Source organism: Cnephaeus nilssonii, assembly GCF_951640355.1.
Source record: "Cnephaeus nilssonii genome assembly, chromosome: 17".
NCBI lineage: Eukaryota > Metazoa > Chordata > Mammalia > Chiroptera > Vespertilionidae > Cnephaeus > Cnephaeus nilssonii.
Genome location: NC_137088.1, coordinates 8,548,932 through 8,575,981, shown reverse-complemented (window position 1 = coordinate 8,575,981; position 27,050 = coordinate 8,548,932). Strand labels below are relative to the sequence as shown.

The 27,050-nt window shown below is 50.7% G+C and overlaps 3 protein-coding genes across 10 annotated transcripts in view; 1 reads left to right on the top strand and 2 right to left on the bottom strand.

Annotated features, from left to right (window-relative positions):
* The window catches only part of GASK1A (golgi associated kinase 1A), a 33,119-nt gene extending 30,595 nt beyond the window's left edge, over window positions 1-2,524 (bottom strand). The window contains exons 1-2 of the mRNA XM_079794648.1: window positions 2,447-2,524; window positions 471-597 (exon numbers count right to left, since the gene is read on the bottom strand). The gene's annotated coding sequence lies outside the window, so the exon portion shown is untranslated. The remainder of the gene's footprint in view (window positions 1-470; window positions 598-2,446) is intronic.
* The window catches only part of LOC307113216 (atypical chemokine receptor 2-like), a 34,762-nt gene continuing 10,193 nt past the window's right edge, over window positions 2,482-27,050 (bottom strand). Inside the window, exons 1-5 of one of the 8 annotated variants that reach the window (XM_079794658.1) lie at window positions 14,993-15,186; window positions 11,054-11,180; window positions 10,289-10,405; window positions 6,108-6,860; window positions 2,482-2,528 (exon numbers count right to left, since the gene is read on the bottom strand). In XM_079794658.1, coding sequence (XP_079650784.1) covers window positions 2,515-2,528; window positions 6,108-6,860; window positions 10,289-10,405; window positions 11,054-11,180; window positions 14,993-15,013 — 1,032 coding nt within the window. In that variant the 5' untranslated portion in view covers window positions 15,014-15,186 and the 3' untranslated portion in view covers window positions 2,482-2,514. Of the gene's footprint in view, window positions 2,529-4,550; window positions 6,861-10,288; window positions 11,181-14,992; window positions 15,187-20,939; window positions 24,985-27,050 lie in introns of those variants that run through there. The other 7 variants (XM_079794655.1, XM_079794651.1, XM_079794652.1 and 4 more) reach the window with 7 other exon arrangements.
* Window positions 16,828-20,693, top strand: CYP8B1 (cytochrome P450 family 8 subfamily B member 1). Its single transcript, XM_079794650.1, has one exon. It carries the CDS (start codon window positions 18,176-18,178, stop codon window positions 19,667-19,669), a length of 1,494 nt encoding a protein of 497 aa, XP_079650776.1. The 5' UTR covers window positions 16,828-18,175; the 3' UTR covers window positions 19,670-20,693.

The following is a 27,050-nucleotide window of genomic DNA, read 5'->3' as shown; positions in this document are numbered from 1 at the left end:
AGCAATTCCTGGGTGGACTGAGCTAGAGGTACCCTAAATAGGAGTCCTGAGAAGAAGCCTCAGGATCATGCTCCCAAGGAAGCCTGTAATACCCTGGGAGGCAAAATTCTATTTAAAGGGAAACGAAATTTCTTACCTTCTTTGCTAGGGGATGGAAAATTCTCACTGGGGGAAAACAGACACATGGCTCCTAGGAGCAACTCCCACAGGGAGACTAAGGGGCTGAGTTCTCTCAAGATAATCTGGAGGTTCAATGCTAGGGTTGAGGGTACCTCTCTAAGGCAGGGAGGGAGGGTAGCTAGGGAGGGAGAGTAGCTTTTATGGTGGAAAAAGAAGGAAAGCCTTCTTGTAGGTCAAATAGACACCGGGGCTGTCTGTACCTGGCAACTCTTGACATTGGCATTTGGGGTCAGCTAAGAGAGCCCTTTCACTTCTGAGGGCCCAGGCAGAGACCTGCGGCAGAGCCTTACCTAGGAAGGCCACAGCCGCATAGTTCTCCAGCATCACATCCCTGTACAAGGCCCTCTGAGCAGGGACCAGGCTGGCCCATTCCTCCGCAGTGAAGTACACGGCCACATCCTCAAAAGTCAGCAGCTCCTGAAACAACAAGCTCCTACTCGTCCAGGCCTCAGAACTTTGTGATGGTCAACACTGTCAATGAGAGGCCTGGGAAGGGCACCTACAACAGTATGTATTTAGTATTGGGTCCCTCATGTGCCTGGGGGGAAGGTGTGAGGAAAGAGGATGCAAATTAAAGGCAGCCAGAGTTCAGCATACTTTCCCAGTTAGAACCAAATACATGAGCTTCCAAATATAAGTGACCTCCAAACAGACTACTGTATAGGAGGTGGGCTTGAGCCTGAGAGTGAAATTATGTATATAAAAGGAGAACTAACATGGAACTGGATATGGCTGACACCTTAGCTCTCAGCCCCTCCCCACTTTGTAATACAGTTGGGTGATTATTTGGGCTGCTCATTTTACTGTCATTTCCCAATTCTGCTTTCATCCCAGTTCTTCCCTCATTCTTGTCTCCTTGTCCGCTACCCCAGGCACAGAGCTCTCCGATCTGTCAATGACTCCCCACCCCCATGCAGAGGTAGTGAGGTTAGAGATCCAATAAGAAAACACTGCTGCCGAAACCGGTTTGGCTCAGTGGATAGAGCGTCGGCCTGCGGACTGAAAGGTCCCAGGTTCGATTCCGGTCAAGGGCATGTACCTTGGTTGCGGGCACATCCCCAGTAGGGGTTGTGCAAGAGGCAGCTGATCCGATGTTTCTCTATCATTGATGTTTCTAACTCTCTATCCCTCTCTCTTCCTCTCTGTAAAAAATCAATAAAATATATTTTTAAAAAATAAATAAAAAAGAAAACACTGCTTACTTGGAACAGGCTAGAGAAAAATCTGTTTATCAGAGGACACCACTAAGGGAGTGAAAAAGCAAGCCAAAGGCTGGGAGAAGATATTTCATAACATATATATCTGACCAAGGACTCATATCCATAATGCAGAACTACAACTAGGAGAAAAAAATGACACACGATGTATTAAAAAATGTCGGTTGTGATGGGGCGTTGCCTTCCCCTGATCGCCGGGTTGCCTCCCGCCCCTGAGGGCTCCTGGACTGTGAGAGGGGGCAGGCTGGGCTGAGGGCACCCCCCCCCCATGCATGAATTTTTATGCACCAGGCCTCTAGTAATTATATAATGGAAAACTATTCAGCAATTAAAAAGGAGTGTTATGTGTAAAGTTCATAAACACATTGGTGAACAAAAAAAGGCAGATACAAAAGAATACATGTTGAATGATTCCATTTACATGAAGTTCAGGAACAAATAAAATTAAACTATGGTGACAGAGGTGAGAATAACAGTAAACTTTGGGGTGGACCGCTTGGGATGGCAAATGATAGCGCTTGTTGTGGTACTGATAATGTTCTATGTCTTAATATGAGTGATGGTCATACAAGTGTGTATATATATATTTTTTAAACATGTTTTCTTTTAACTGATTTTAGAGAGGGAGGAAGGGAAAGGGGGAGAGAGAGAGAGAAAGAAGTATCGATTGGCTGCCTCCTGCACACTTCCTACTAGGGATGGAGCCTGCAACCCACCCTGACAAGGAATCAAACAGGCGATATTTTGGTGCACGGGACGACATTCAACCAACTGAGTCACACTGGCCAGGGCAGGTGTGTGTATTTCTAAAAAGTGAGCTATACAGTTCAGATTTGTATTGTAGATAAATAATACCTCAATGAGAAATTTATTTATTTTATATATACAAATGTGTGTTGTATATGTGTACATATGCATGTATACGTATGTATATACAATTTATATGAATGTATATTTATATGTGCATATATATAAGCAAATATGCATATATAAATATATATGTATATATACATATGTATTCATGTACAGACAGAGGAAACCCAGCTCACCTGGGGCCCAGCTGTTAAGGACATTGCTGTCATTATCTGACCTCTTTTATTCGGGTCTTGAGGAAAGGTTAAGTCTCAGGAGCTGAAGGTAAAGAAAGAAGCATTAGTCACAATAACTCTACTGACCCTAACGCCTGCACACAACATCTGATCCACCCTGTTTCGAGGCTGTATCTACTATTATTCATCAGTTATTGCCTTGTGTCAGTGACAATACACATCTCACAGTGGCCAGAGAGCAGGCATGCTGCCAAACTCATGGAGGGTTTAAGTCCAAGGGTAACCAAAGCAGTGATTCAAATTGAGTAAATGGGTACCCCTTGTAGCTGTGTCCTCCAATTCTCTTAAGTCATGATGCTGTCATCATATCTTTGTAATAAATGTCCCCTGCAGTGGATACTTAGTAATACTGACATATTAAACAAAATAACCTAACAAAAAGGTCTGACCCACACTGTTGATCTAAAAGTAGAATGGCAGCCCTGGCCACCCCACAAAACGTTCCCTTCCTTCTTCCCATGGGGAAAGCATAGCTATGGAGCTGAAGCATAAAAAACCCAGCAGGGAACGGATCACAATCCAATACACTGCACTACCAGGGCCAAAGGCTCAATCCCATGGATCACCAACCTCAACAGTTAGGTTAAGACAGTGGTCGGCAAACTCATCAGTCAACAGAGCCAAATATCAACAGTACAACGATTGAAATTTCTTTTGAGAGCCAAATTTTTTAAACTTAAACTTCTTCTAACGCCACTTCTTCAAAATAGACTCGCCCAGGCCGGGGTATTTTGTGGAAGAGCCACTCAAGGGGCCAAAGAGCCGCATGTGGCTCTCGAGCCGCAGTTTGCCGACCACGGGGTTAAGACAATGAGGAAACGTTAAATGGATGTAATGACAAGAGAAATAACGGATTATTTCTTGGCCCAGAAATCTTTCCCTATCTCCAGTGCCTTACATAGGAAATTATATGCCAAACACTGGGCACACTGTACATTAGGTGCTTGATGGATATGACTCATCATGAGATTTGGGGGGGTTTTTTTTGGATTAAACATTCAAATGGGCCAATCCAAATCCAGAACTCCACATTCTCCAATTTGTGAACTAAGTAGCCTCCATCCCGGAGGAGGGTTGGGGTGAGGAAAGGGGGAACCATTCCAAGACTTCGCCTGCTCTAGGGACACTAATAAGCTTTCAGATGGGGTTGACACCTGACCAGGTGAGTAGATAAAAGTGCTCCCAGACCGACTTCCTGGGACCACCTGCAGAGGGAGAAAGACGTTAGGTGTACACAGGCCGAGGGGTGGGCTGGGGTCTCCGCAGCCGGGACACGAGGGGCTGAAACGGCCGAGGGATCTATTCTCTGGGGACAGCGTGTCCTGGGGCTCAATGAAGACTTTTTAAGAACCTCGGTGTCAACGCCCCTCACATTTTATCAGTACCCCAAAAGAATACACAGGCCGCTGGCTGTGCTGGGGACGAGAAACGAAGGCTAGCGCCCCCTCTCGACAGGATCGACCCGGGCCCGGTGGCGGGATGAGGACCCCGGTGGCAGCAGCCGCCGCTCTCGTCTCCCTGCAGGGCCTCCCCTTCCAGCTCGGGCCGAGTCAGACCCGCTCACCCTGGGCTCTGAGCGGCCTACGCCGAGTCCCAACGAACAGAGGCTTCGCACGCGGCCCCGCGGGTGCTCGCAAACCGAACGCTCTGCGTGAACAATGGCTGCGCCCCGGAAGTACTTCCTCACACTGACCCGCCGACCCAAACCGCCCTTGAGATTCCCTCTAGTAATTTTGGAGGACCCCACATCTCGGTGGTTCCTCCGGGTTCCGCGAGACAAGCCTTCGGAGACGGGAGGGCGGGCGAGATAAATCCCATCTCCTCCCCAGCCCCCGGGTTCCGAGCCCGGGTCCGGCTCCCCGCGCCGCCGACCTCCTCCGGAAGGAGGCGGAGTCTGCGGCGGGAGCTGGAAGCGGAGCTTTCGTTCCGTAGCTGCGGAGCCCGCCTAAGTAGCCCCTCCCCTTGGCGGCGGAAGCCACTTCCGGGAAGAGACCGGCCCAGCCCCCGATGGACGTATTTTCCACCTGCGGTGGGCCTTTCCCTGCGGGGCCTGGAAGAGCAATCTGGAGCCTGGAGGGGGATCTGAACTGGGCTGAGGGGCTACCCTGGACGGGGTGGAGGCCGCAGGACGGAGGAGCCTCCGAAACGTTTGCTGAATAAATGGAAGTCGAGGAACCGAGTGGCGATCTTATTCTATATCCAGAAGACCCCCAGGATGTCAGAAAGGCAGTGCTTTTTGGTCCTTCGTAGAGAGAGCCACCACGAATGAGGGAAGGTCAGGAGCAGGGAGCAGTGAGTCCAGGCCCCAGCTAGAAGCCTACCACACTGCCCCATGCATTTCTTTCTCAGCCTGTCCTGGCCGGTTCAGCGAACTTCACTTGTCCGCCACAGTTGATGTCTTCATTTGTTTAGTTCCTACCCGGCCACTGTGATGCCCCACATGGAGCTCAAAGTTACAGCTCTCTTTACCTCACATTCATGCGCAACCATTGTTTTCCACAAAACAACCATTCTACCAACAAGGCTGGTTCCAGAGGAAGCATCCTGACCTCAGCCATATCCTATTGAGACCAACACTTCCCCCGGGATCCACAAGGTCCTTGTGTGCAACTTAAGTCACATCTTTTCAAGGTTATTTTATCTCAAGTTCTGGATGGTATGCATCACCTAGGACCTTTATAGGAGCTCCTCTGATCACGCCCCAAAGACTTAAATATGCAAGAGCAGGGGTTAGGATCACATTTCCTACTAACAAGAAATTGCATCATCACAAGATACATTGTTGGTGGGGTAGGTATGCTAAGGCAAAATCAAAAGAAGCTATACCAGAGTGGTTTGCATAAATAATATTCATTTTAGAACAATGTAGTTTCAGGAAAAAAAAAATCACTTCCCCTAACATAAAATAATACAATTTGAATACTGTCATTAGTGATACAGCTTCATTTCTCTGTTTTGTTGACTCTGCTCTCTTCCTTCTTGCCCTCACAGGCTAAGCAACCTTAAATGAGTTTTATAACCTTTCAACCTCAGATTTCTCATTTATAAAATGGGGATGAATATCTACCTTAATCAGATTGAGAAAAATTAGAGGATGTATGTATAGTGGTTAGCACAGAGTAAGTGCTCAACTAAATGTTGCCTAATATGAACATGGTTGAACAGGGGGACCAATCTTGCTAGAGTACAGGTTATCTGTTCAGGAGGAGAAAGGTAATACTGGCTATTAGAGCCATAGCAAATGTGAACAGTCATCTCATTTTGTCTCTGGGGTTCCTGTATCATGAATATCATAAACAAGTATCACCACTATGTATTCTCTAATGTTCCAGAAGGTGGGAGGTCTGACAGTTATAGGTTTTTTCTCTAGCATGGCACCTCTGGTGCTTAATCAAAACAGATTTCTGATTGAAGGCCTTCCCACAGTCATTACATTTATAGGGTCTTTCCCCAGTATGGATTCTCTGATGTCGGATAAGGTTTGCCTTGCAAATGAAGCTTTTCCCACAGTCAGTACATTCATGAGGCTTCTCTCCAGTGTGGATCTTCTGGTGCTGAGCACGATCTGAGTTCCACGTGAAGCCTTTCCCACAGTCCTTACATTCATAAGGCTTCTCCCCAGTGTGGATTCGCTGATGTCGAAGAAGGGCTGGGTTCCGAATAAAGCTTTTCCCACACTCCTTACATGTATATGGTTTCTCCCCGGTGTGGATTCGCTGATGCTGTAGAAGGCTTGCATTCTGACTAAAACCCTTCCCACATTCCTTACATTCAAAGGGTTTCTCTCCTGTGTGTATTATCTGGTGCCGAATCAGTTTTGACTTCCAAATGAAGGCTTTAGCACATTTTTGACATACATAGGGTTTTACACCTGTATGAATTATCTGATGTGCAATGCAATGTGATCTAAAACTGAAAGTCTTCCCACATTCCTTACATCCATAGACCTTCTCTCCATTGTGAATTCTCCGATGTTGATACAAGTCTTCAGTTTGATCAAAACACTTGCCACATTCTTCACAGATACAGAATACCTGCTCACTTAGAATTTTCTGATGTATAACTAGGTGGGTGTTAACATCAGTATTTTCTGAACTCTCTTCTACTGAGATCATTTCATCTTTGGCAATCACTTCCATAATATCATTTGTAGTGTTCTCCACACTTCCCCCATTGGGGTAGTCACACCATCTTCCTAACCTGCATTTCTCCTCTTTACAGGTTTTTCCAAACCTGAATCTCCGGGACCCACACCATGGGGGTCCTCTTGATGGTACCATGTGGTCCTGTGGCTCCTCAAAAATTTCCTCCTTCAGAATAAAATCTTCTTTCTCATCACTCTTCAACACACCCTCTGAAAGAAGAAATCAGAGCTGCAAATGTCTTGATTACCCATGACAGAGTGCCTAAAGTCACCAATATATCCATTTCTCTTCAAGTGCCAGAGGCCTGACCTAGCAGAAATGACAAAACAGAGCTAACACACAGAAAGCCACCAAAAACAAAAGGCAACAACTAGACAGAGAGTTCCTCAGGGCTGTGAATCTCAGCACCAGACCCAAGCATGGGGACAGTGGTGCTCTTGGGAAATAGTCCAATTGAATCTAAGGGGGACAAATCAGAATTACTTCCAGGTGGTCTCGTTTATAAAATGAGAACAAGCCAGGATTCGGGGCAGAAGACCTGGTCAGAAATCAAGAATCCTTGTGGTATAGCTGCGGAACCTGAGCTCGTCACACATAGAGGGGAGCAGCAAGAAGAATCTCCCTCGTACTTGTTAACAGTAAAAGGAAGTGTAGTCTTCTCATTCAATCCAATCACCAGGGCTGCCAGGAAAAGTACTTCCCCAAACTACTTGAGGCAGAGCTGGGAAAAGACTGCCTCCTCTTTTTTTCTCATAGGGTCTTATTCACACCTCTTTCACAGTATCATATTTTGCTATAATTATACATTTTCATATAATGTCCTACTATTAGATTGTGAGCCCTTCTGGAATAAGCACCAAATATTAACTGTTTTTTTTTTTTATCCTTGGCAACTAACACAATGAGTAAAGTACAAATGTTTACTTTTAAAATGTTGGTTGACTGTAGGCCATCTATTCAGTTTGAGTCTATGACCCAAAATGCACCCAATTTAATGAATTGTGCCTGTTCAATTGAAGCTGGAAGCTTGGAGTTTGTTTTCTCTTGATTGATTTAGAGGTTTTTAGAGGATCTTTTATTTATAAAATAAATGGTAAAATGGACTTTTAACATTTTACAACGGGATATACAGAGGAAAGTATGTGATTAGGAGAAAAGTGCTCATTTCCTTCTCACCAGTAAGTGGTTTCAGGTTCAATGGCTCGTCCTCCTGCTCAAGATGGGAAATCCAAGCAGGAAGGGACACCATGGCAGGAGGGAGCACTGTGTACAGTGTGTCTTAAGGGAACACTGTGTACAGTGTGAGCCTTCTGACTCTGTGGCAGGCCCCACTGCATTAGGGAAACACTATGCCCCAGATGAGCCTTCTGATGCAGGGAAGGGTAGCAAACAACAAAAAAAGGAAAAGTAATGGATAGCCTGCCAAGATATAGAGAAGGCTGGCTCAGTGGGAGGAGTGGAGCCCATTAGGAAGAAAGCAGAGATGAAAGTTGTAAGAAGAGAATGAAGATGGGTGGAAAGACTGGCAACACAGATGACTTGAAACTTAAGAGGCATAAGAACATAAATAATAAGCCCTGGCTGGGTAGCTCAGTTGGTTAGAGCATCATCCTAATATGCCAAGGTTGCTGGTTCAATCCCCAGTCAGGGCACATTCAAGAATCAACCAATGAATGCATAAATAAGTGGAACAACAAATTGATATCTCTCTCTCTCTCTCTCTCTCTCTCTCTTTCTCTCTTTCCCCCCTTCTTCTCTCTTTAAAATAAAAAAATAAAAATATATAAAGGATAGGAAATAGAGATACAGGAAATTGTTATTCCATCAGTTCCCCAAAATATGAAAACAAATCACTCACTTTAAAATGTCAGGAATAGGAAAGGCTAAGGTCTCTTCGGTCTTTCACGTAGGAAAGAATCAGGATAGGCTGGACTTGCAAGGAGCTGTACCAGAGGCTATGTCAGGAAACCATGTTCTCTTAGTTTCCTTCCTTCCTATCCATCTTTCTATGGTCATCTCTTCCACAAAGAATCGACAGTGGGTCTCTCCATAAGAAATGGCCTCACAGCCTCACTCAGCCATTTCCAGAGTCTTCTTACTCTAATGATAGACACCGCTACACAAAAGTCCACTCTAATACACTATTCTTTGGGCTTAGCTAAGATCTGTCCCTTTGGAATGCCCATCTGAAGCCTCCAAAGAAACAAATCAACTCTACACCTTCCAAATGACAACCTTTTAATGCTGCTAAAGCCAGGGACTATGTGTTCCCTGAGTAGTCTCTTCTCTTCTCTGAGACAAAAGTGGACTGTGAGTAGGAGCATGAGCTCCAGGGAGATCTGCTGCAGTTCAGGGAGCTAGGGTATGGCTTAAGGAATAACTTAGCTGTTAGCTTTCTGCCTAAATTCCCCTTGGGTGGCAGGGAGAGTAAGCATCGAGATCCTGAGAATATAGAGGACCCTGTAGTTATCTCCCTACATCCATTCTCTCTATATCCCCCATTATGGAGAAGCCATGCCCTTCGTGTGGAAGTGATCCCAACTCCAGCTCCTAGTGTAGGCCTCTCACTAGTCTAAGCTAAGCAGGTTGTCCCACCTGACTCACTACATGAGATCAATTCAGGGACCACAGTCCAAGCCAAGTCAATTGGTGCACAGTATTTCCCTGGACAGTCATTGATTTAGAGCTGGCATAAGACGTAAACTGGTTCATTGGAACAATACTCAAACTCCGATTAGCGATGGTTCAAGTCTGCAGAAGGCCTGCTTCACTTCCCTCTCAGGCATGAGTCACAACTACCAATCACCTTTACAATCATGAGAGGAGCCAGACTGTAGACAAGGCCAACATACAAGGAGATGGAAATGAGCAGAGATTGAAATTCTTATCAAATTACTTGCGGCCCTCTCTACCTATGGACTTCCCAGGTACATGAAATAATAAATTCCTCTTTACTGTTTAAGCCAGTTTGAAATGGGTTGTTACTTGTAATCAGGAGTTTCCAAACACGGAAAGACTGATAGATGCAGCAAGGAACTGTGAGAATGGAGAAATTGAGGACAGAGTTTGAGTCCCACTGTGCCCACAAAAATGCCCCCGTGGGGAGAAGATAGAATGGGGCCAACGAGGCAATGAGGGGACAGAGTTCTCACTGAGAAGTTAGGAGCAGGAAAGCCCTGTGCTGGGCTTAAGGAATGCCACGGCTTCCCCACCAGAAATCCCTGAGGAATAGGAACTGTTTGGTTCAGGGTTATTGAAAGTTCTTGATTTATCATGATAAAGATGGCCGTGATGCCCCAAAGGGCAGTCAGAGTCTTCTGCTGGAGATTATAAGCAGGCCAGGAGGGTGGAAAGGCCACCTCAATCAGAGAGTAAACAGAAAAGTCGGGAGTAAAGGTAAGTGGCGGCCATGTACGAACATCAAAGATGGGGAAGAGAAAAAACATGTGAATGAAGATGGCACCCAGAGGAGCCAGGAGGAATAAAACAAGAAGATGGAAAACCATGGGAACACAGAGAACAAAAAGGAATCCCCCTGCTGTTCACGACACTAGGTTAAGAGAACGCATAATTATTACAATGTAAAGATTGAGACAAGGGAACTTGTCAGGTGACTGACACGTGTGTCTCCACTCACCTGAGCACATGCCCTTTGAGCCCTCTCCATCCAGAGCTCCCTGGGGAGCCGAGCACCAGGGGGCTTCCCCTCGCTCCAGCTGGGAAATCAGAGCCGGTCTGGGAAATGGAAATGCTGCTTGAGGGGAAGGAAATGGGACAGACAGGTGAGTGGGGCGACACAGCGTCATCCCAGGGCTCCTCCCCCCAAGGCTTGTGTCTCCAAGGGAAGGAGGGGAAAGAAAGGAAATTACCAGGGAGAACAAGAAAAGGACATCCAGGGAAAGGGGAAGACACCCAGGGAGGAGCAGCCAGAGGTTCCAAAGGTCAGCAAGTAGAGCAGGAGATGCTCAGTAACAGTTTGAGTGAGCAAATGGGCGATTTCACTCACTGAGGAATTGAGCTTTCTGGTTCTCTCCCTCTCTTAGAGCTCTCAAGTTCAGACATCTGCATGGCCGTGTGGTATCAGGCTGCGTCTCCCGAATTTAGGGGATGGGGAACCGAGGGCTCCGGGGGGCACCAGGAATCTGCTCCCTTCCCACTGTACCCACAGCACAGGGGTTAGGAGGCGGGCAGCTCTGACCCTGGGGCAAGGAGGTCCTAGGTGAGGCCCGAATTGATAACAGGACTTCCTACTGCCCAGGACCCAGAGGTTGGGTCATTAAGAATCCATGAGCCTGAAGGTGCTGCTCAGCCGAGGGCTCTCGAAGATTCCAGAGCCTCTGAGGAAGAAGGAACCAGGAAACTCTGAAGGACAGAGACAGAGTCCTAGGGGAAAGGCCCTTACCCAGGGAAGCCACAGCCCCATAATTCTCCAGCATCACGTCCCTGTACAGGGCCCTCTGAGTGCAGGTCAGGCAGGTCCATTCGTTCTCAGAGAAGTAGACAGCCACGTCTTCAAAGGTCACTGAGCCCTGAAACAACACGTGTTTAAATGCCCTCAGGACAATCCCAGGACCGAGGCTTGGAGTAAGGGGTACACCAGGCACCAAGTGGTACTGGAGGGGATGCTGGTTGAGTTTCTGGATTCTGAATGTCTGAAGGAACTGTCAGCAGATTTTGCCCCTGCTTACAAAGATGAAAGCGATCGGCCATCAGTATTCTCACGTCTCTTCATCTCTATTTCAGCAAACCTCCTCTCATCTTCTCCAAGAGTCTGTGCAGGTTTCCCCTTCCCATCCCTTATGCCAGAAACAACTGTCTGTGCTCTAGGTGATATCCTTCCCCACAATGAGTCCTCCTTCAGAGGTCACCAATGGTGGTAACAAAAGCAACCACCATTCATTGAGCCTGCGCCAAACACTTCACAGATATTACTTTGTGTAGGTCTCATGACCTATGAGGGTGTTAGATCCATTTTATGGAAGAGGAAACCGAGGATCAGTTTCCTTCCCACAAGGATACAGACTGAGACACAACTCCCGCCTGTCTGCCTCTCTGGCTCTTACCTGCTATGCCACACTGCCTTCTGTCTTCACCCTCCCGTCCCCCCGCCCCTATGTAGGACCCTTTCTCTTCTCTCCCTCCATGTCACTGCCACCGGCCCAGGAGGCAGCTAAGGGCTTCCAGAACACTCAAGTTGCTCTGGAAACTGGACTCAACAGGACAGACTCAAACTCTGACTTTACTCTCTGCTCTCCCTCACCCCAACATACTCTCTAAAACACCCCACCCTGCTTTTTCTCCCCCAGGTCCCAGTCTCAATGTCCCCTTTTTCCAGAATCTCCCAGGAGGCAGCGCTCCTGCACCTTTTCTTTCCTTTCTCTCTCACCCCCTTAAGAAACAAAGAGCACTTAGCACCATCAAGACCTACAATTCCCAACCACTGCCTCAATCAGGATCGAAATCTCCATTGTATGGGGGCACCAGTCTGGTCCATTTCCTGCCAGTTCTTGCCTATGAAGTCCCCACAGCGACTTATCCTGCACTCCAAGGCTCAAAGGCTGGCTCACCTAGGCCTACCTAAAAAAGTCCAAATCCTCTGCACCGTAAACACCCCCATTCACTATTCAGGGGCCCAATTTACCTGCCAAGGATCATCCCCAGCCACCATCCTTACTTATCTTTTATCTTGTCACCAACCTGTTAGGAATTCAAACCCTTTCTTTGCCCAGATCTGACCCCTGGCACCTGCAGCTCCCCCTGCCTGAAGATCCAGGTCCTCCCTCCTGAGCCTGCAAACTCATGTTCATCTCAAGACCTAGCTTAAACATAACCAGTTCTGTAAAACAGGTGTCATGGAAATTCTGGGCAACTGTCACTGCGCACAGCGCGGTGACCACCTCTGCCCCAGCACTCGGCTCATGTGCAGCTAGCCAGCTGCGTGTGTGCTTCTCCTGATGTGTCACTCTGAAGAGTGTCAAAGCCACTCTGCTCCCAGTCTCTTCCTCCAGGTCCTCCACTCTGGGATGTACGCCAATTTCCCAGGGGCCTCACTACCCTCTTTCTGCCCTTAATCTGGGCTTAGAGTTGGGGTCACAACTGAGTCAGCTTTGTGGTGCCAGTGCCGCACTCACCAGGCATATCCAGGGCCAGTACCGGCTGTCCCAGCAGCAGCTCCAGTGGCCTGGTCATGGCCTGGGCTGCCCATGGGGAAGTGAGTGTGCCCTGGGCCCACTCGGGGGCTGCCCAGTGTGGGGAAGGGGCACTCCAGACAGGGGAGGGCCTGACATAGAGGCCCACCCCCAGGGGTCCTGCAGGCCATGCTAGCCCCACACCCAGCAGCCCACACTCTTCACGGGCCAGGGCTCCACAAGGGAGAGGTGAAGGCTGCAACATTAGTGCCACTCTGGCTTCTCTAGGATGATGGAGGGCACCTCGTCTCTGTGGTCCTTCTTTCTTCCCTCCAAAGATCTCCCCGAAACATCCACTGCCCAGGACACCACAGGCTTCCTCTGGGAACCCGTTCCAGGCCCTCTCCCCACTGACCACACTTCTCCTTTTCTCTGCACCCCTGTAGGGTGGATGCTGACATAAGCTAGTATATACTTCACTGACTACGTGCCTTGTATCTGCCTTCCTTTACTGTTTTACATTCCTAGAGAACAGATGACTTCCTGGATATGTCCATCTTTGTGCCGCTAACATCCGCCCAGTGTCCAGCACTTCTTAGGGCCCAGAATCTTCAAGTGCCAAGGAGTATTTGTTGAATAAAATAAATGTTGAACATTTCTTCAAATGTTCAGTTGAAAATAAGAGAGGAAATGGCTTACCTAGCATCACACAGCATGTCAGGAAGTTAAACTTAAACAGAGTTGTGGAAATAAATGAAGACCACCCAAATGGGAACAAGCAAACGATATTTATTCAGAGTTTATTATAGCAAGGGAGTTGGCCAGAGTCACCTGCATTTAGGCAGAGCAGTGGGAAAGCTTTATAGTAGGAAAAAGGAAGGCCTCGGGTGTGCTCTGAGTGGAGACTTGTTGGCATGAGGGCTGGCTAGAAGCAGAACATTGTATGTCATTGGCTCGGGGAGCATATTAATCAAACTCTGGCTGTTTGGGGATACAAGGATTATTGTGGCTTCCTGGACTCGCTGACACAGATAGTAGTTAGACTTGGACTGGTGACTGCAGATAATGGATTACCTTCCTGGGCTGATTGCTTAAGGTTGGAGGTCAGCGTTCTATTTTTCTAGATGGTCTGGCCATTATCCATATGTATATTCAGTCTCTTCTATTCACATAATTATTCGCCTTCCCTTCACCCCATAATCAGAACACTCTTTGGGTTTCTGCCTGAATCAGTGCTTCCTCAATAGCTATTCTCTGATAAACACGGCTGCCTCTCACTTCGGCTTTTTGTTTTTAGGTTAACACCGACACAGGTATGTGACGTGGGCCGGGTTGTCAAGAGCCCAGCTGCCATAAAGGAGTTCCCTTCAATTCCTGGGGGGAAAAAGAAGAAACCCTGAATGCCAGGAAGGCAAAGCAACCATAAATAAGCCCATGCCTAACTTAAATGAAACTATCACCCGATCTAAAGGCAGAGTGAAATAATTTCTCCCCTGAACCTCCATTCCAACGGGACTGCTGCTGCATTCTGGGGGTGAGGCGGTGGGCAGGAAGTGGCAGGCATTGGGGGGAGCCGTCAATATCGTCTAGAATTGGAACAAAGGGCAAAAAGACGGGGGGGATTGGCGGTGCAGACGGACTAGAGATGGCACAGAGAACCCCAATATGGTAACCACAACAGATAAACGGAACCTTCTGGTCGGTGCCCAGTTGCTCAAAATCCTGGGCCATCTATGGATAAATGCGGAAGGACACCGACCGAAACCATGCTCTCGCGGGCCTTCTGAGAACTCCCCCGAATCTGGGCCAAGTGGTGGCTTCGCTCAACGTGCGTCTTCGAAACCTCGGTGATGGGAGGGAAGGAGGCTCCCCCGCAGCTAGTCCTCCTCCAAACCCAGGGAAGAGATAGACGAGGGCTAGGCAGTCAGGGGCGGGGTCACAGGCGGGGCGTGTGGAGGAGAACATTGCAGACCTGGGCGGGATGCAGCTGGCTGACCACGCCCTGTTCCGACAAAACGGTCAACCCAACCGGGCAGGAAAGAAGGGTGCGCGGAGACGTGAGCTTTACAATGTTCGGGTGTTACGAAGGCAGAATTCTTTGCAAGAACCAAGCAGAAGCCAGCAAAGCATATGTCTACCCCTAGACTAAGAAACGTAACTGGCAACCCGGCAGGGAGTCTGTCTCTCTCTCGATAAACTTTGCTTCCGCTTACCGTCTTTGTCCGTGAACTCATTCTTCAATTTTGCAAGACAACGAACTCGGACCCGAGCAGAAATTTTGACACCACCAGCCCCACTGCCTTACTGACTGCTCTGCAGACGAAATGACAGACACACAGCGCCTTGGCGCAAACTCCCCGCGAGGGACGGGCTGAGAGCGCCTACGCAGGGACCCCTAAACCAAAGCGCAGGCTACAGGGCCGGAAGTGCATCACCGCTTTTCCGGCCGTGGGACCCCTCTCCCCGCCCCCTCCCCACCCCCCCGCAGCCGCTCTAGCACGCCCGGAGGCCGCCTCTGCGTGTTGTTGGTCCTTTCAGGCCGTCCTGCCCGCCGAGGGAACCCCGCCCCTACGTTCTGCAGAGCATGGGAGGCAGAGACCTGTCTCGGGGTGCCCTGCTCTGTCTAGATCGCTGGCCCCGGTCTACTCGGAGGAGTTGGGAGGCCTCTGCCGGCGGAAGAGCCAGGAATCCCTGCCGGTCCCTCTGGCCGCCCCTAAGTCTGGATCTGTTGGCGGCAGCGGGAAGGGCACCTGTGGGGCCAGACTGGGACCTGGGCTCAGCAACCTCAGTACTTGAGCTCTGGCTAGGAAAGAATTCAGAGCCAAGACTCAAACTACAAGAGAGCATTTATTTATAAGATCACAGAGTTAGAAGAAGTAATTGGTAGAAGAAATGGGCTGAGGAAACAAGTTGTAGAGGCACAGGAGGGGCCCTTGGAGCTTGGAAGTGAGGGAGGTAAAGGTGACAGGCCTGGAGGGGCAGGGGGAGGGAGGGGGTGCAGGCATGCTCCCAGGAGGGAGAGACTGGGTCCTCCTTCCTCTGAGTTTTAAGGGTGGAGATTTTAGGGGAGGTCCCAGGGCAAGATCTCTATAGAATATTCAGCAGCTTTCCAGGTGTGTCCTTTCAGGGTTCGGGTCTCCACTGATGGATTGGTGGGCACCAGGGCAGGGGGTCATTATTCCATGCAGCTGGTCCTGAGGTCAGTCTTGGGGTTGGTTGTCTGGTTTTTGTTTTTTAATATATTTTATTGATTTTTTACAGAGAGGAAGGGAAAGAGAGAGAGTCAGAAACATCGATGAGAGAGAAACATCGATCAGCCGCCTCCTGCACACCCCCCACTGGGGATGTGCCCGCAACCAAGGTACATGCCCTTGACTGGAATCGAACCTGGGACCCTTGAGTCCGCAGGCCGACGCTCTATCCACTGAGCCAAACCGGCTACGGCGGTTGTCTGGTTTTGCTGCTTTCCTGGGCCTGGAGCTGAAATACTAGTACAACTGAGGCCTAGATGTTATCTGTAGGGAGGAAAGGTCAGGGAGGTCCAGACCACAAGACAAGCCAGTGATGTGCCAGGGAAGGAGAGGTCACCCTGGGGATGAGGTCCCAACCTACAATTGTCTGTTGCTAGGCACCTGAGGCTTTCCACCTGGTGACCTTCTGTACTTGGCCCGTGGTCCTTGCTCTGCTCATGTCTGTCTAACTGGCCTACCACAGATCCAGACAGCCCGTGGCTGGTGAGAAAGGGTTCAATGCGGTGGGTCAAAGCACGAATCCAAACTGAGCCTGGGGCGCCACACCCTGCTGGGGGCGCTTCCCCTCAGCTCTGCAGCCACATTGGCCCAGAGTAGGTGTGCACCCTGTCTGTACCTTAGGACAACCCTGACATATGCTTTGAGCAGCACACCCCACACACCTTTATCTCCATCTCTAGCACCACCACCACCCAACACACCTGGCCTCGGCATCCTCCAGGCCTTCATTTAATTACCACCAGATTAGTGTAGCCTTCCCCACTCCCCACTCCCCTTCCCGCTCTGCTCTTCTCTGCGCAGCACTTAACACAATTGTAACGATATACGTCTGTGGGCAATGATTTAATATATTTCCCCTTAGACCATAAACTCCACGAGGGCAGGGGCTACGTCTGTCTCATTCAGGTTGTAGCAACATTTCTGGCCGTAAATGACCAGTCAATATCTGTTGAAAGGATAGATGGGGCTGTTCCAAGGAAGGAGGGAATGAATGGATGAGTGGGTGTGAGTGAATGAATGAATGAATGAATGAAGGTGAGAATGAATGTAAGGTGGTACCGCCACCCATTAAAAACTGGGGGACTATGTTCAGCTCATTGGAGTTGGCCCATAATTTGCCAACTGGATTCTAAGGCTGGAGAGAGTTAATGGTGCTGAGTTCCTGCTGTGCCCTGAGCATGGAGGAAGAGCGGGGAAGTTTCCAGCTCCTGTGGAGTGGACCTGCACATGCAAAGGGAGCTTACTCAGGAGGGCATGTGGAAATCCTGTGGTTATCTGAGGAGACAGAGTCCCTGTTTGCAGGTCATTTAGGAAATCAGAGTCATTCGGGGGTGATCAGAAGTGATTGGATTACGTCTGAACTTCACCTATCGCAACAATGGGCTGGGTTGCTTGACTGGTATGGATACCAGTCCATACCAGGCGACCACCGGATGAATGGGACAGCTTTCTCCTTCTGGGGCCTGCTGGCAGGGACCTGACCTGACACCTCACAGAGGCCTCTACTATCTGATTCTGTCTGATCTTAAATAAACACCAGCTGCCTCTCACTTCGGCTTTTTATTTTTAGGTTAACGCCGATATATGTGACACGGGCCGGTTGTCAAGAGCCCAGCTGCCGTAAAGAAATTTCATAATTTCTCAAGATTTCCAGTGTGTCCTTGCTAGACAAGTATGCAAACCAGCTGGGCCAGGGCCAGGCCGCCAGGCCAGAGGCTCAGAGACTGAAGTCGGATAAGGAAGGGGTGGATGCGAAACTTAAGTTATTGCTTGGTACATTTCTGATGAATGAGATAGCAAATTAATGCATCATTGCACACGAGTAAATAAAGGGGCGAGTGGTCAGTAGATCATGGAGGTGGGAGTAGAGGCAAGGAAGGCTTTGTAGAGAAGATGCTGGAGCTGGTAAGGGGCTGTGACCCTAAGCTACAGGCCTCCTCCTGGTCCCACCTCCTCCTCCCCCACATGACCAGGCTCTAGCAAGTGCTGATTTCACTTCCACATAATTTCACTGTCTCACCAGGGTTATTTACTGTAACTTGCAGCCACAGGGCAAGGTCCGTGTGGGCAGACCTTTCCTTTGTCAAGGCCTCCCGAAAGCTCTCTGGACAGTCTGTCCAGAGTTTAACCTGGAAGAGCACAGCCATGGTGCTCTGGGGTCCGGTGCTGGGAGCCCTGTTGGTGGTCATTGTAGGGTACCTGTGCCTGCTGGGGCTACTCCGGCAGCGCAGGCCCCAGGAGCCCCCTCTGGACAAGGGCTCTGTGCCCTGGCTGGGCCATGCCATGGCTTTCCGGAAGAATATGCCTGAATTCCTGAAGCACATGCGGGCCAAGCACGGGGACGTGTTCACAGTGCAGCTAGGGGGCCAGTACTTCACCTTCGTCATGGACCCCCTCTCCTTCGGCCCCATCCTCAAGGACGTGAAGAGAAAGCTGGACTTCGTGGAGTATGCGGAAAAACTGGTGCTAAAGGTATTTGGGTACCAGTCCATACCAGGCGACCACCGGATGATACACTCCGCCAGCACCAAGCACCTCATGGGCAACGGCTTGGAGGATCTCAACAAGACCATGCGGGACTGCCTGTCCTTGGTTATCCTGGGACCCGCGGGCCCGAGCCCGGATGCCAGCAGCTGGCGTGAGGATGGCCTCTTTCACTTCTGCTACAACATCTTGTTCAAGGCCGGCTATCTGAGCTTGTTTGGCTACACGAAGGACACGGAGCAGGACCTGCTCCAGGCGGAGGAGTTATTCACGCAGTTCCGTAAGTTTGACCGCCTGTTCCCCAGGTTTGTTTACTCGTTGCTGGGGCCCCGGGAGTGGCTGGAAGTGGGCCGGCTCCAGCGGCTCTTCCACAAGACCCTGTCTGTGAAAGAAAACCTGGAGAAGGATGGCGTAAGCAACTGGATAGCCTACATGCTTCAGTTTCTGAGGGAGCAGGGGGTAGCCCCGGCCATGCAGGACAAGTTCAACTTCATGATGCTGTGGGCCTCCCAGGGGAACACGGGGCCTACCTCCTTCTGGGCCCTCTTGTTCCTCCTGAAGCACCCAGAAGCCATGCAGGCTTTGAGAGAGGAGGCCGCCCGGGTCCTGGGGGAGGCCGGGCAGTCTTTCGACTTCGACGTCAGTGCCCTGCAGCGCACCCCAGTGCTGGACAGCGTGATGGAGGAGACGCTGCGGCTGGGGGCAGCGCCCACCCTGCTCAGGGTGGTGCACGATGACCACGTCCTGACGATGGCCAGTGGGGAGGAGTACCGGCTCCGCAGCGGAGACATCGTGGCCCTCTTCCCTTACCTCTCGGTGCACATGGACCCTGACATCCACCCCGAGCCCACTGCCTTCAAGTACGACCGCTTCCTCAACCCCGATGGCAGCCGAAAGGTGGACTTCTACAAGGCAGGCAAAAAGATCCACCACTACACCATGCCCTGGGGCTCGGGGGTCTCCATGTGTCCCGGCAGGTTCTTGGCCCTCAGCGAGATGAAGCTCTTTGTCCTGCTCATGATCACACACTTTGACCTGGAGCTGGTGGACCCCGACACGCCTGTGCCGCCCGTGGACCCCCAGCGCTGGGGCTTTGGCACCACGCAGCCCAGCCATGACGTGCGCTTCCGATACCGCCTGCGGTCCCCTGAGTGAGCTCTGCCAGGGGGGGCGCAAGCCTGGCCAGAGGGGCTCCCTGAGGAGTCTTCACCTCCTCTTGCTCCTGTGCAGCCAAGACCCCCACCGACTACTGCTCCCTGGGGTTCTGCGGCGCCCCTGCCTCTGTCCTGGTGGTCCTCCTTGCTCTCTTGTCTCCTTCTAGTCACCTCACAGGCTTACCATTCTCTCGCTAAAGCCCCCTCACAGTGGGTTCTGCAGGCCCTCCTTTCACAGGAAGGCCAGAGGAAGGGAAATGTCCGGAGGCAGCTCAGTTTGGGAGTTAACACAGGCCTCCACCAGTCCTGCGGGATAGAAGCGGGTACTCACGAGGACCTCAGCATCTTGCCAATGTGACCTACATCTCCCCCCCTCCACCTTAATTTTCCCCCTCAATACTATTCCATGTCTTCTGGAATTCACATTCTAGAACCATGTTGTGCAATACAAGGCAAGCCACAAGTGTAATTTTTAATATCCAACTATTTTTAATAGTTGACTTATTTTTTAAAAATAAAAGAAGGGGTGAAGGGGTAAAAGATCAACCAAAGGACTTGTATGCATGCATATGAGCATAACCAATGGACACAGACGTAGGGAGGTGAGGGCATGTGCTGGGGGTTGGGAGTGGCCTGGGAGAGGTCAATGGGGGAAAAAGGAGACTCATGTAATACTTTAAACAATAAAGAATTTAAATAAAAAATTAAAAAATAAAGGAAGCAAGTAAAATTTGTTTTTATGATATACTAGAGGCCCGGTGCACAAAATTTGTGCACGGGGGGGGGGGTGTCCCTCAGCCCAGCCTGCACCCTCTCCAATCTGGGACCCCTCAAGGGATGTCGGACTGCCCGTTTAGTCGGACGTCCCTCTCACAATTCAGGACTGCTGGCTCCCAACCGCTCGCATGCCTGCCTGCCTGATTGCCCCTAACCATTTCTGCCTGCCAGCCTGATCACCCCCTAACCACTCCCCTGCCAGCCTGATTGACACCTAACTGCTCCCCTGCCAGCCTGATTGCCCCTAACTGCCCTCCCCTGCAGGTCTGATCCCCCCAACTCCCCTCCCCTGCAGGCCTGGTCCCCCCAACTGCCCTCCCCTGCAGGCCTTGTCCCTCCCAGCTGCCCTCCCCTGCAGGCCTGGTTTCCCCCAACTGCCCTCTCCTGCAGGTTGCCCCTAACTGCCCTCCCCTGCAGGCCTGGTTGTCCCCAACTGCCCTCCTCTGCCGGCCCGGTCACCCCTAACTGCCCTCCCCTGCAGGCCTGATTGCCCCCAACTGCCCTCCCTTTCAGCCCTGGTCCCTTCCAACTGCCCTCTCCGGCTGGCCTGATCACCCACAACTGCCCTCCCCTGCCAGCCATCTTGTGGTGGCCATCTTGTGTCCACATGGGGGCAGCCATCTTGTGTGTTGGAGTGATGGTCAATTTGCCTATTACCTCTTTATTATATATGATGATTGTACTTACCCCCATACTAGTATATCGAAAATATTAGCATTTCAACATGTAATCGATATAAAGAATATTTCTAGATTTCTTTTTGGTATTGTCTTCCATATCTGGTATGTACTTTTTTTTCCCTGGTATGTACTTTTTAAAAAATTGAATTTTGGGGGGTGAAATTGGTTAATAAAATATATAGGTTTCAGGGGTACAATTCTACAAAACATCATCTGTATATTGTATTGTATGTTCAAAAATCTGGTATGCACTTTTTACCCTTCCAACACGTCTCAGTTCAAGCCGGCCCCATTCCAAGTGCTCCACAGCCCGTGTGGGTAGTGGCCACCAGACAGGGGCAGCCGGTAGAGAAATGCTGCCTTCGTGTAGGAGTGATTCAAGCATTTCTCTCCACACCCGGCCTGCCAGGCCCTCTGCCCACTCTGCTACCAGAGACCTTTTTCTAAAAGCATCTCTAATTGTCACTATTTTATTTGCTGGTTCCCCATTCCCTTCACACACCTGATATTTAAGTTTTGTCTCAGTTGGTCTCCAAATTGTCCATCCAGTGCAATTCAACGTCACCAGCTTTCCCTAGTGGAACTCTCTAGGTCTAGAAAGCACAGCTGCTTGCTTGTCCTGCCAACCCCAGTGCCGGCTACTCCTGGAAGCCTTCTTAGGTCTGGCCCCATCCCATCCTCTGGCCTCCAGCTACTGGAGCTCCCCGAGTACTGTTTGCATCACAGCACATCTGTTATGTGTCCTTGCTGTCTGTCCGGGATTTCTCCTCCTGTCCCCTCCCCACACTGGAGGCCATGGGGCTTGGTATCGTATTCCTCATCTCTGACCCCCCAATTCCCCAGATGTGGATTAAATTATAGAAACCTGACTTCCAGTCTCGGCTTACTTCACGTCCTCAAATCACTTCCTTCCCTCCGTGCCCTCACTCAGCTTTCTGACATATGAACTAGAGACAGTCCCTGTTGCCAGGCATGCTTACCAGGGCTGGGAGAGGGGGAGGGGAAGCTGCCAGAGCAGCAGCTGGCTGATGGCAGGGCCTGGCTGGGGCTGTGATCATGGGAACTGGTGTAGGGTCCTGGAGGAGGGAGGCCCCAGCAGCATGGACCCCCTGCAAGGACCGCCCAGTGGGGCTTCTCTCTGCTACTCCTCCCCCACACCCCTGACTGGCCTCTTCCTTCCTGTTGAGGTTACCTGTTCTGCCCTAAGTTTTGCCCAGATAATAGACTATCAGGAGTCTGTCCCCACCAGCTACGTGACTCTGGGTCAGGGCCTGCCTTTCTCTGGGTCTAGCTGCCCCCAAATGATGACACCGACCTGGAGCCTGACAGAGCTTTGACTGGTTAGGAGAAGATGGGACATCCCATCCTAATCCATGAGGGGCCAGCAGTATACAGAGTTAGTAGGGCGCACAGGAGAGGGAGAAGGGGGCTGAGAGGCTGGGGGCTGACCATGGGGAGCTCCCCAACAACCTGCCCACATAACCAGGCCTGGTGCCAGCACAGGTGTGGAATGCAGCAAAGTGGCAGGGCCTTCACATACCTCCTTGACCCTGCCCAGACCTGGGTGCTGGATCCCGTCTTTTCCCCCCACACCCAAAGGACCACAGGCCAGGAGCCTGGCCTGTGGACAGGCTGGGGAAGGGCTGAGGGCTCCGGTCCACTGAGTCAGGGCCAAGAGACTCAATTGAGAGCGAACCTCATGGATCCTGTGACCTGTCTGAGGGTCTGGGACCGAGGGAAGCCTCGGTGGTCGGTGGTCGGGTATGAAGTAAATACAAGTGTCCCATCCCACAGCCAAGGACGTCCACGTAACAACAGGCCTCCCAGGAATCTGTGAGTTCCCATAATTAGAGAGTGCACTTATAGGCCAATGCCCGCCACTGGCCCCCCATGGGGACTGCTGGGGACACCCTCTCCAAGGGTCCCCCTTCCTTCTTTGCAGAGGCTTGAGGCAGTAGGAAGACTGAGACCTGTCCTGACCCAGCAGTTCTCATCTCTGCACCAGTTTTTCTCCCCCTCAGAGAAAAGCCCACTATGTGTATTCTCTGAGGAAAGCTTATAACAAAGCCAGTCAGGAATGACGTGCCAATGGTGCAATTCCAGGCACCCCAGGAAGAAAAGAGATGTTTTCCTAGGTAGTAACTGCTGCGAATGCCCTCGCCACACTTCCCAGGGTGGAGGGTGGGCAGCCCTGCTCCTGGACGGAGCCACGCCTGCCTTTCCCCCTCAGCAGGTCCCCAGGTGCTGCATCTCCAGAGCCTCTGGATTGCCAGGCTCCGGAGCCACCACCAAGGTTGCAACATTAAACAAAACAACACCAGTATTTCCCCAGCTGAACTAGAGGGCCCGGAGCAGCCTGGTGGGTGGGTGGCCTCAGGCTTCTGGGAGGGAGATGGCAGTGAAGGCCGAAGATGTTGCAATCACTCTGGCTGCTGGGTGCAGATTAGATGATCGGAGACGGTGACAATAGGACACAGAGGTCAGTTGGGCAACCACTGCAGCAGATCAGGGAGTATGATGTCCTGGAAGGAGTGAGCGGGTGCTGCTGAGGGTTGAGAACTGAGAACTGAGCTCTGGGCTGAGCAACGTGGTCACTGGGGCCCTTGGAGAGAAGACGTTGGGTGGATGCCCAGCTGAGCTGGGTCCCCTCCGCTCTCACCGGACTGTGGCATGGCCGCTGAGGCTTTATGTCCCCCGACAGCCCCCTTGTTGGGGGAGTCCTCAGACTGCCCCTCCTCAAGGTCTTTCATGCTGGTCATTTCTTGGACAGTGAGGCTGCTACTCTCACAACAGCTGGACAGCGGGGCCTGGGCAGGGCATGGCCCCTGGCGCCGTCCAAACAACTCGGCCAAGAGAGCCTTTAGGTACTGGCAAAAGCAGCGGATGGAGAAGGCGTAGAGGATGGGTGTGATGCAGCAGTGAAGGAAGGCGATGCTCTCTGTGACCTGCAGCGCATAATCCAGGTAATTGCTGGTCTCGCAGTCCCCAAAGACTTTCAGGTCCATGAGCGAGTGCAGAAACAAGGTGAGGTTGTACGGGAACCACAGCACGAAGAAGGCCACCACGAGGGCGACGGCTACCTTTAGAGCCCGGCCCTGGCCTGGGGGCTTCAGCCTGACCAGGGCAGAGCAGATGCGGGAGTAGAAGAAGATCATGGCAAAGAGTGGAAGGATAAACCCCAGGATGTTCTGCTGGAAGCGGAGTATGAGCTTCCAGATGGTCCCATGCCCCCCGAAATCCGCATGGCAGTTCCACACACCCTCATGGTTTTCATGGATCCGCACAAAGACCATGTCAGGGATGGAGACAGCCAGGGCCACAGCCCACACTATGACAGCGAGGAGCCAGCGCTTGGCCCGGGTCCTCAGCCTGTGGTGGGGCTGAGCGTGGACGATCTGCAGGTACTTGTCCAGGCTCATGCAGCTAATGAAGAAGATGCCACTGTAGAGGTTGATGGTATAGAGAGTGCTCACCATCTTGCACAAGAAATTCCCGAAGACCCAATGCCAGGCCACAGTGATGATCCAGAAGGGCAGGGTCACCACAAACAGGAGGTTGGAGATGGCCAGATTCAGCAGGTAGACCTCCGTCATCCTCCTGCGAGGCACGTACCGGAGCAAGACCACTAGGAGGAGGAGGTTCCCGCTCAGGCCCAGCACAAAGACCAGGCTGTAGAAGACCGGCAGGAAGACTTTGGCAAAGGCCAGAACCTCGTCCTTCATGCAGGGCATGAAGGCCGCTTGGTCCAAGTAGTACTCATAGTCATAGAAGGCGCTGCTGTTCTCGGAACTGGCGACCTTGGTGGTGAGTGGCTGAGGGGAGGTGGCCATGTCGAGAGGATACATCCCGTCCTGGAGCGCTGCAGACCAGAGAGTAGTGTGGGAGAAATAAGATGAAGCTAGGCAATCCCTCCCTCTCTTCAAACCCAGTTTCTACTGCTCCGGGATGTCCAATGGACCCTTCACATCTACATCAGTGCCTGTAGCCGAGCAAGTATGAGCATAAGTGTGGGAGCCCGAGTCTACACTGAATAGTGATGTCACCTTGGGTAGGTATTCACTTCTTTCCTTATGGTTCTCTTCTTTATTTTCTCCCTCATCATTTAAAAAGACTGGTACTGTCTTTCTGATTTTTCTTCCTTATTTAGGGCTACCAATTCATCTATTGATTCTGTCTCCATACTCTTCCTCATATGTGGCTTATCATTATTCTTCTTTGTGGGGCTTATATATATTTTTTTGCATGAGAGCTTCTCTTCAGTGGGCTTGTTTTATCTATAAAAGTCTAGTGTGCCCACTCTGGCTTTGAGCCTTCTTTACTTCCATCACCTGAGAGTGTCCCTTGCTTTTATTTGCAGTATTTTATTTATAAGTATAGCTTTATATCAATATTTTCTTTTATATTTAATATTGTAATATATTTTATCCAGTATTTTCAGATTTGTAGCAGAAAGGAGTGATCCATCATGTTGATAGAAACTACTAAACTTTTCCATCCCTCAATCTCCTCATCTTTAAAGTGATCATGATAATTAATAGTACCTACTCATGGGGTTCTTTTGAGGCTTAAATGTGATAATTCATGTGAAGCACTTCAAGCCCTACGAAGAGTGCCCAGAACGTAGTAGGCACTCAATAAATATTAGTTTAAATTATTGCTTCACCCAGAACTGAGTCCATCACCTTCCCACCAGCTTCTTCTCCTGTCCTGGGTCTACCTAACTGAATGGCACCACCAACCACTCAGTCACCTAAGACTGAAACATGAGAGATATCCCAGATTCCTTCCTCACCCCCTCAAAACCATTCTACTACCTTTGGAATATGTCCACTACCTCCAAGTCCCATACAAATATATGCATGATATTCTTTTTTTTTATAATTTTTTAAAATATATTTTATTGAATTTTTACAGAGAGAAAGAGAGAGGGATAGAGAGTTAGAAACATCGATGAGAGAGAAACATCGATCAGCTGCCTCTTGCACACCCCCTACTGGGGATGTGCCCGCAACCAAGGTACATGCCCTTGACCGGAATCGAACCCGGGACCTTTGAGTCCGCAGGCCGACGCTCTATCCACTGAGCCAAACCGGTTTCGGCATGATATTCTTTTAACAAAATTAATATAAATGCACTACACACACACACACACACACACACACACACACACACACACACATATATATATACTAGAAGCCCGGTGCACGAAATTCGTGCACGGCTGGGGGTTGTCCCTCAGCCCAGCCTGTACCCTCTCCAATCTGGGACTCCTGGAGGGATGTCTGACTGCCCGTTTAGGCCCGATCCTGGTGGGATCGGGCCTAAACAGGCAGTCGGACATTCCTCTCACAATCCAGGACTGCTGGCTCCCAACTGCTTGCCTGCCTGCCTTCCTGATTGCCCCTAACCGCTTCTGCCTGCCAGCCTGATCACCCCCTAACCACTCCGCTGCCAGCCTGGTTGATGCTTAACTGCTCCCCTGCCAGCCTGTTTGCCCCCAACTTCCCTCCTCTGCCAGCCTGGTCACCCCTAACTGCCCTCTCCTGCAGGGTTGATCACCTCCAACTGCCCTCGCTTGCAAGCCTGGTCCCTCTCAACTGCCCTCCCTTGCAGGCCTGGTCCCTCACAACTGCCCTCCCTTGCAGGCCGGGTGCCTCCCAACTGCCCTCTCCTGCTGGCCATCTTATAGTGGCCATCTTGTGTCCACATGGGGGCAGGATCTTTGACCACATGGGGGCAGCTATCTTGTGTGTTGCAGTGATGATCAATCTGTATATTACTCTTTTATTAGATAGGATAGAGGCCTGGTGCACGGGTGGGGGCCAGCTGGTTTGCCCTGAAGGGTGTCACAGATAAGGGTGGGGGTTCCCTTGGGGTGTGGGGCGGCCTGAGCGAGGGGCCTGTGGTGGTTTGCAGGCCGGCCAC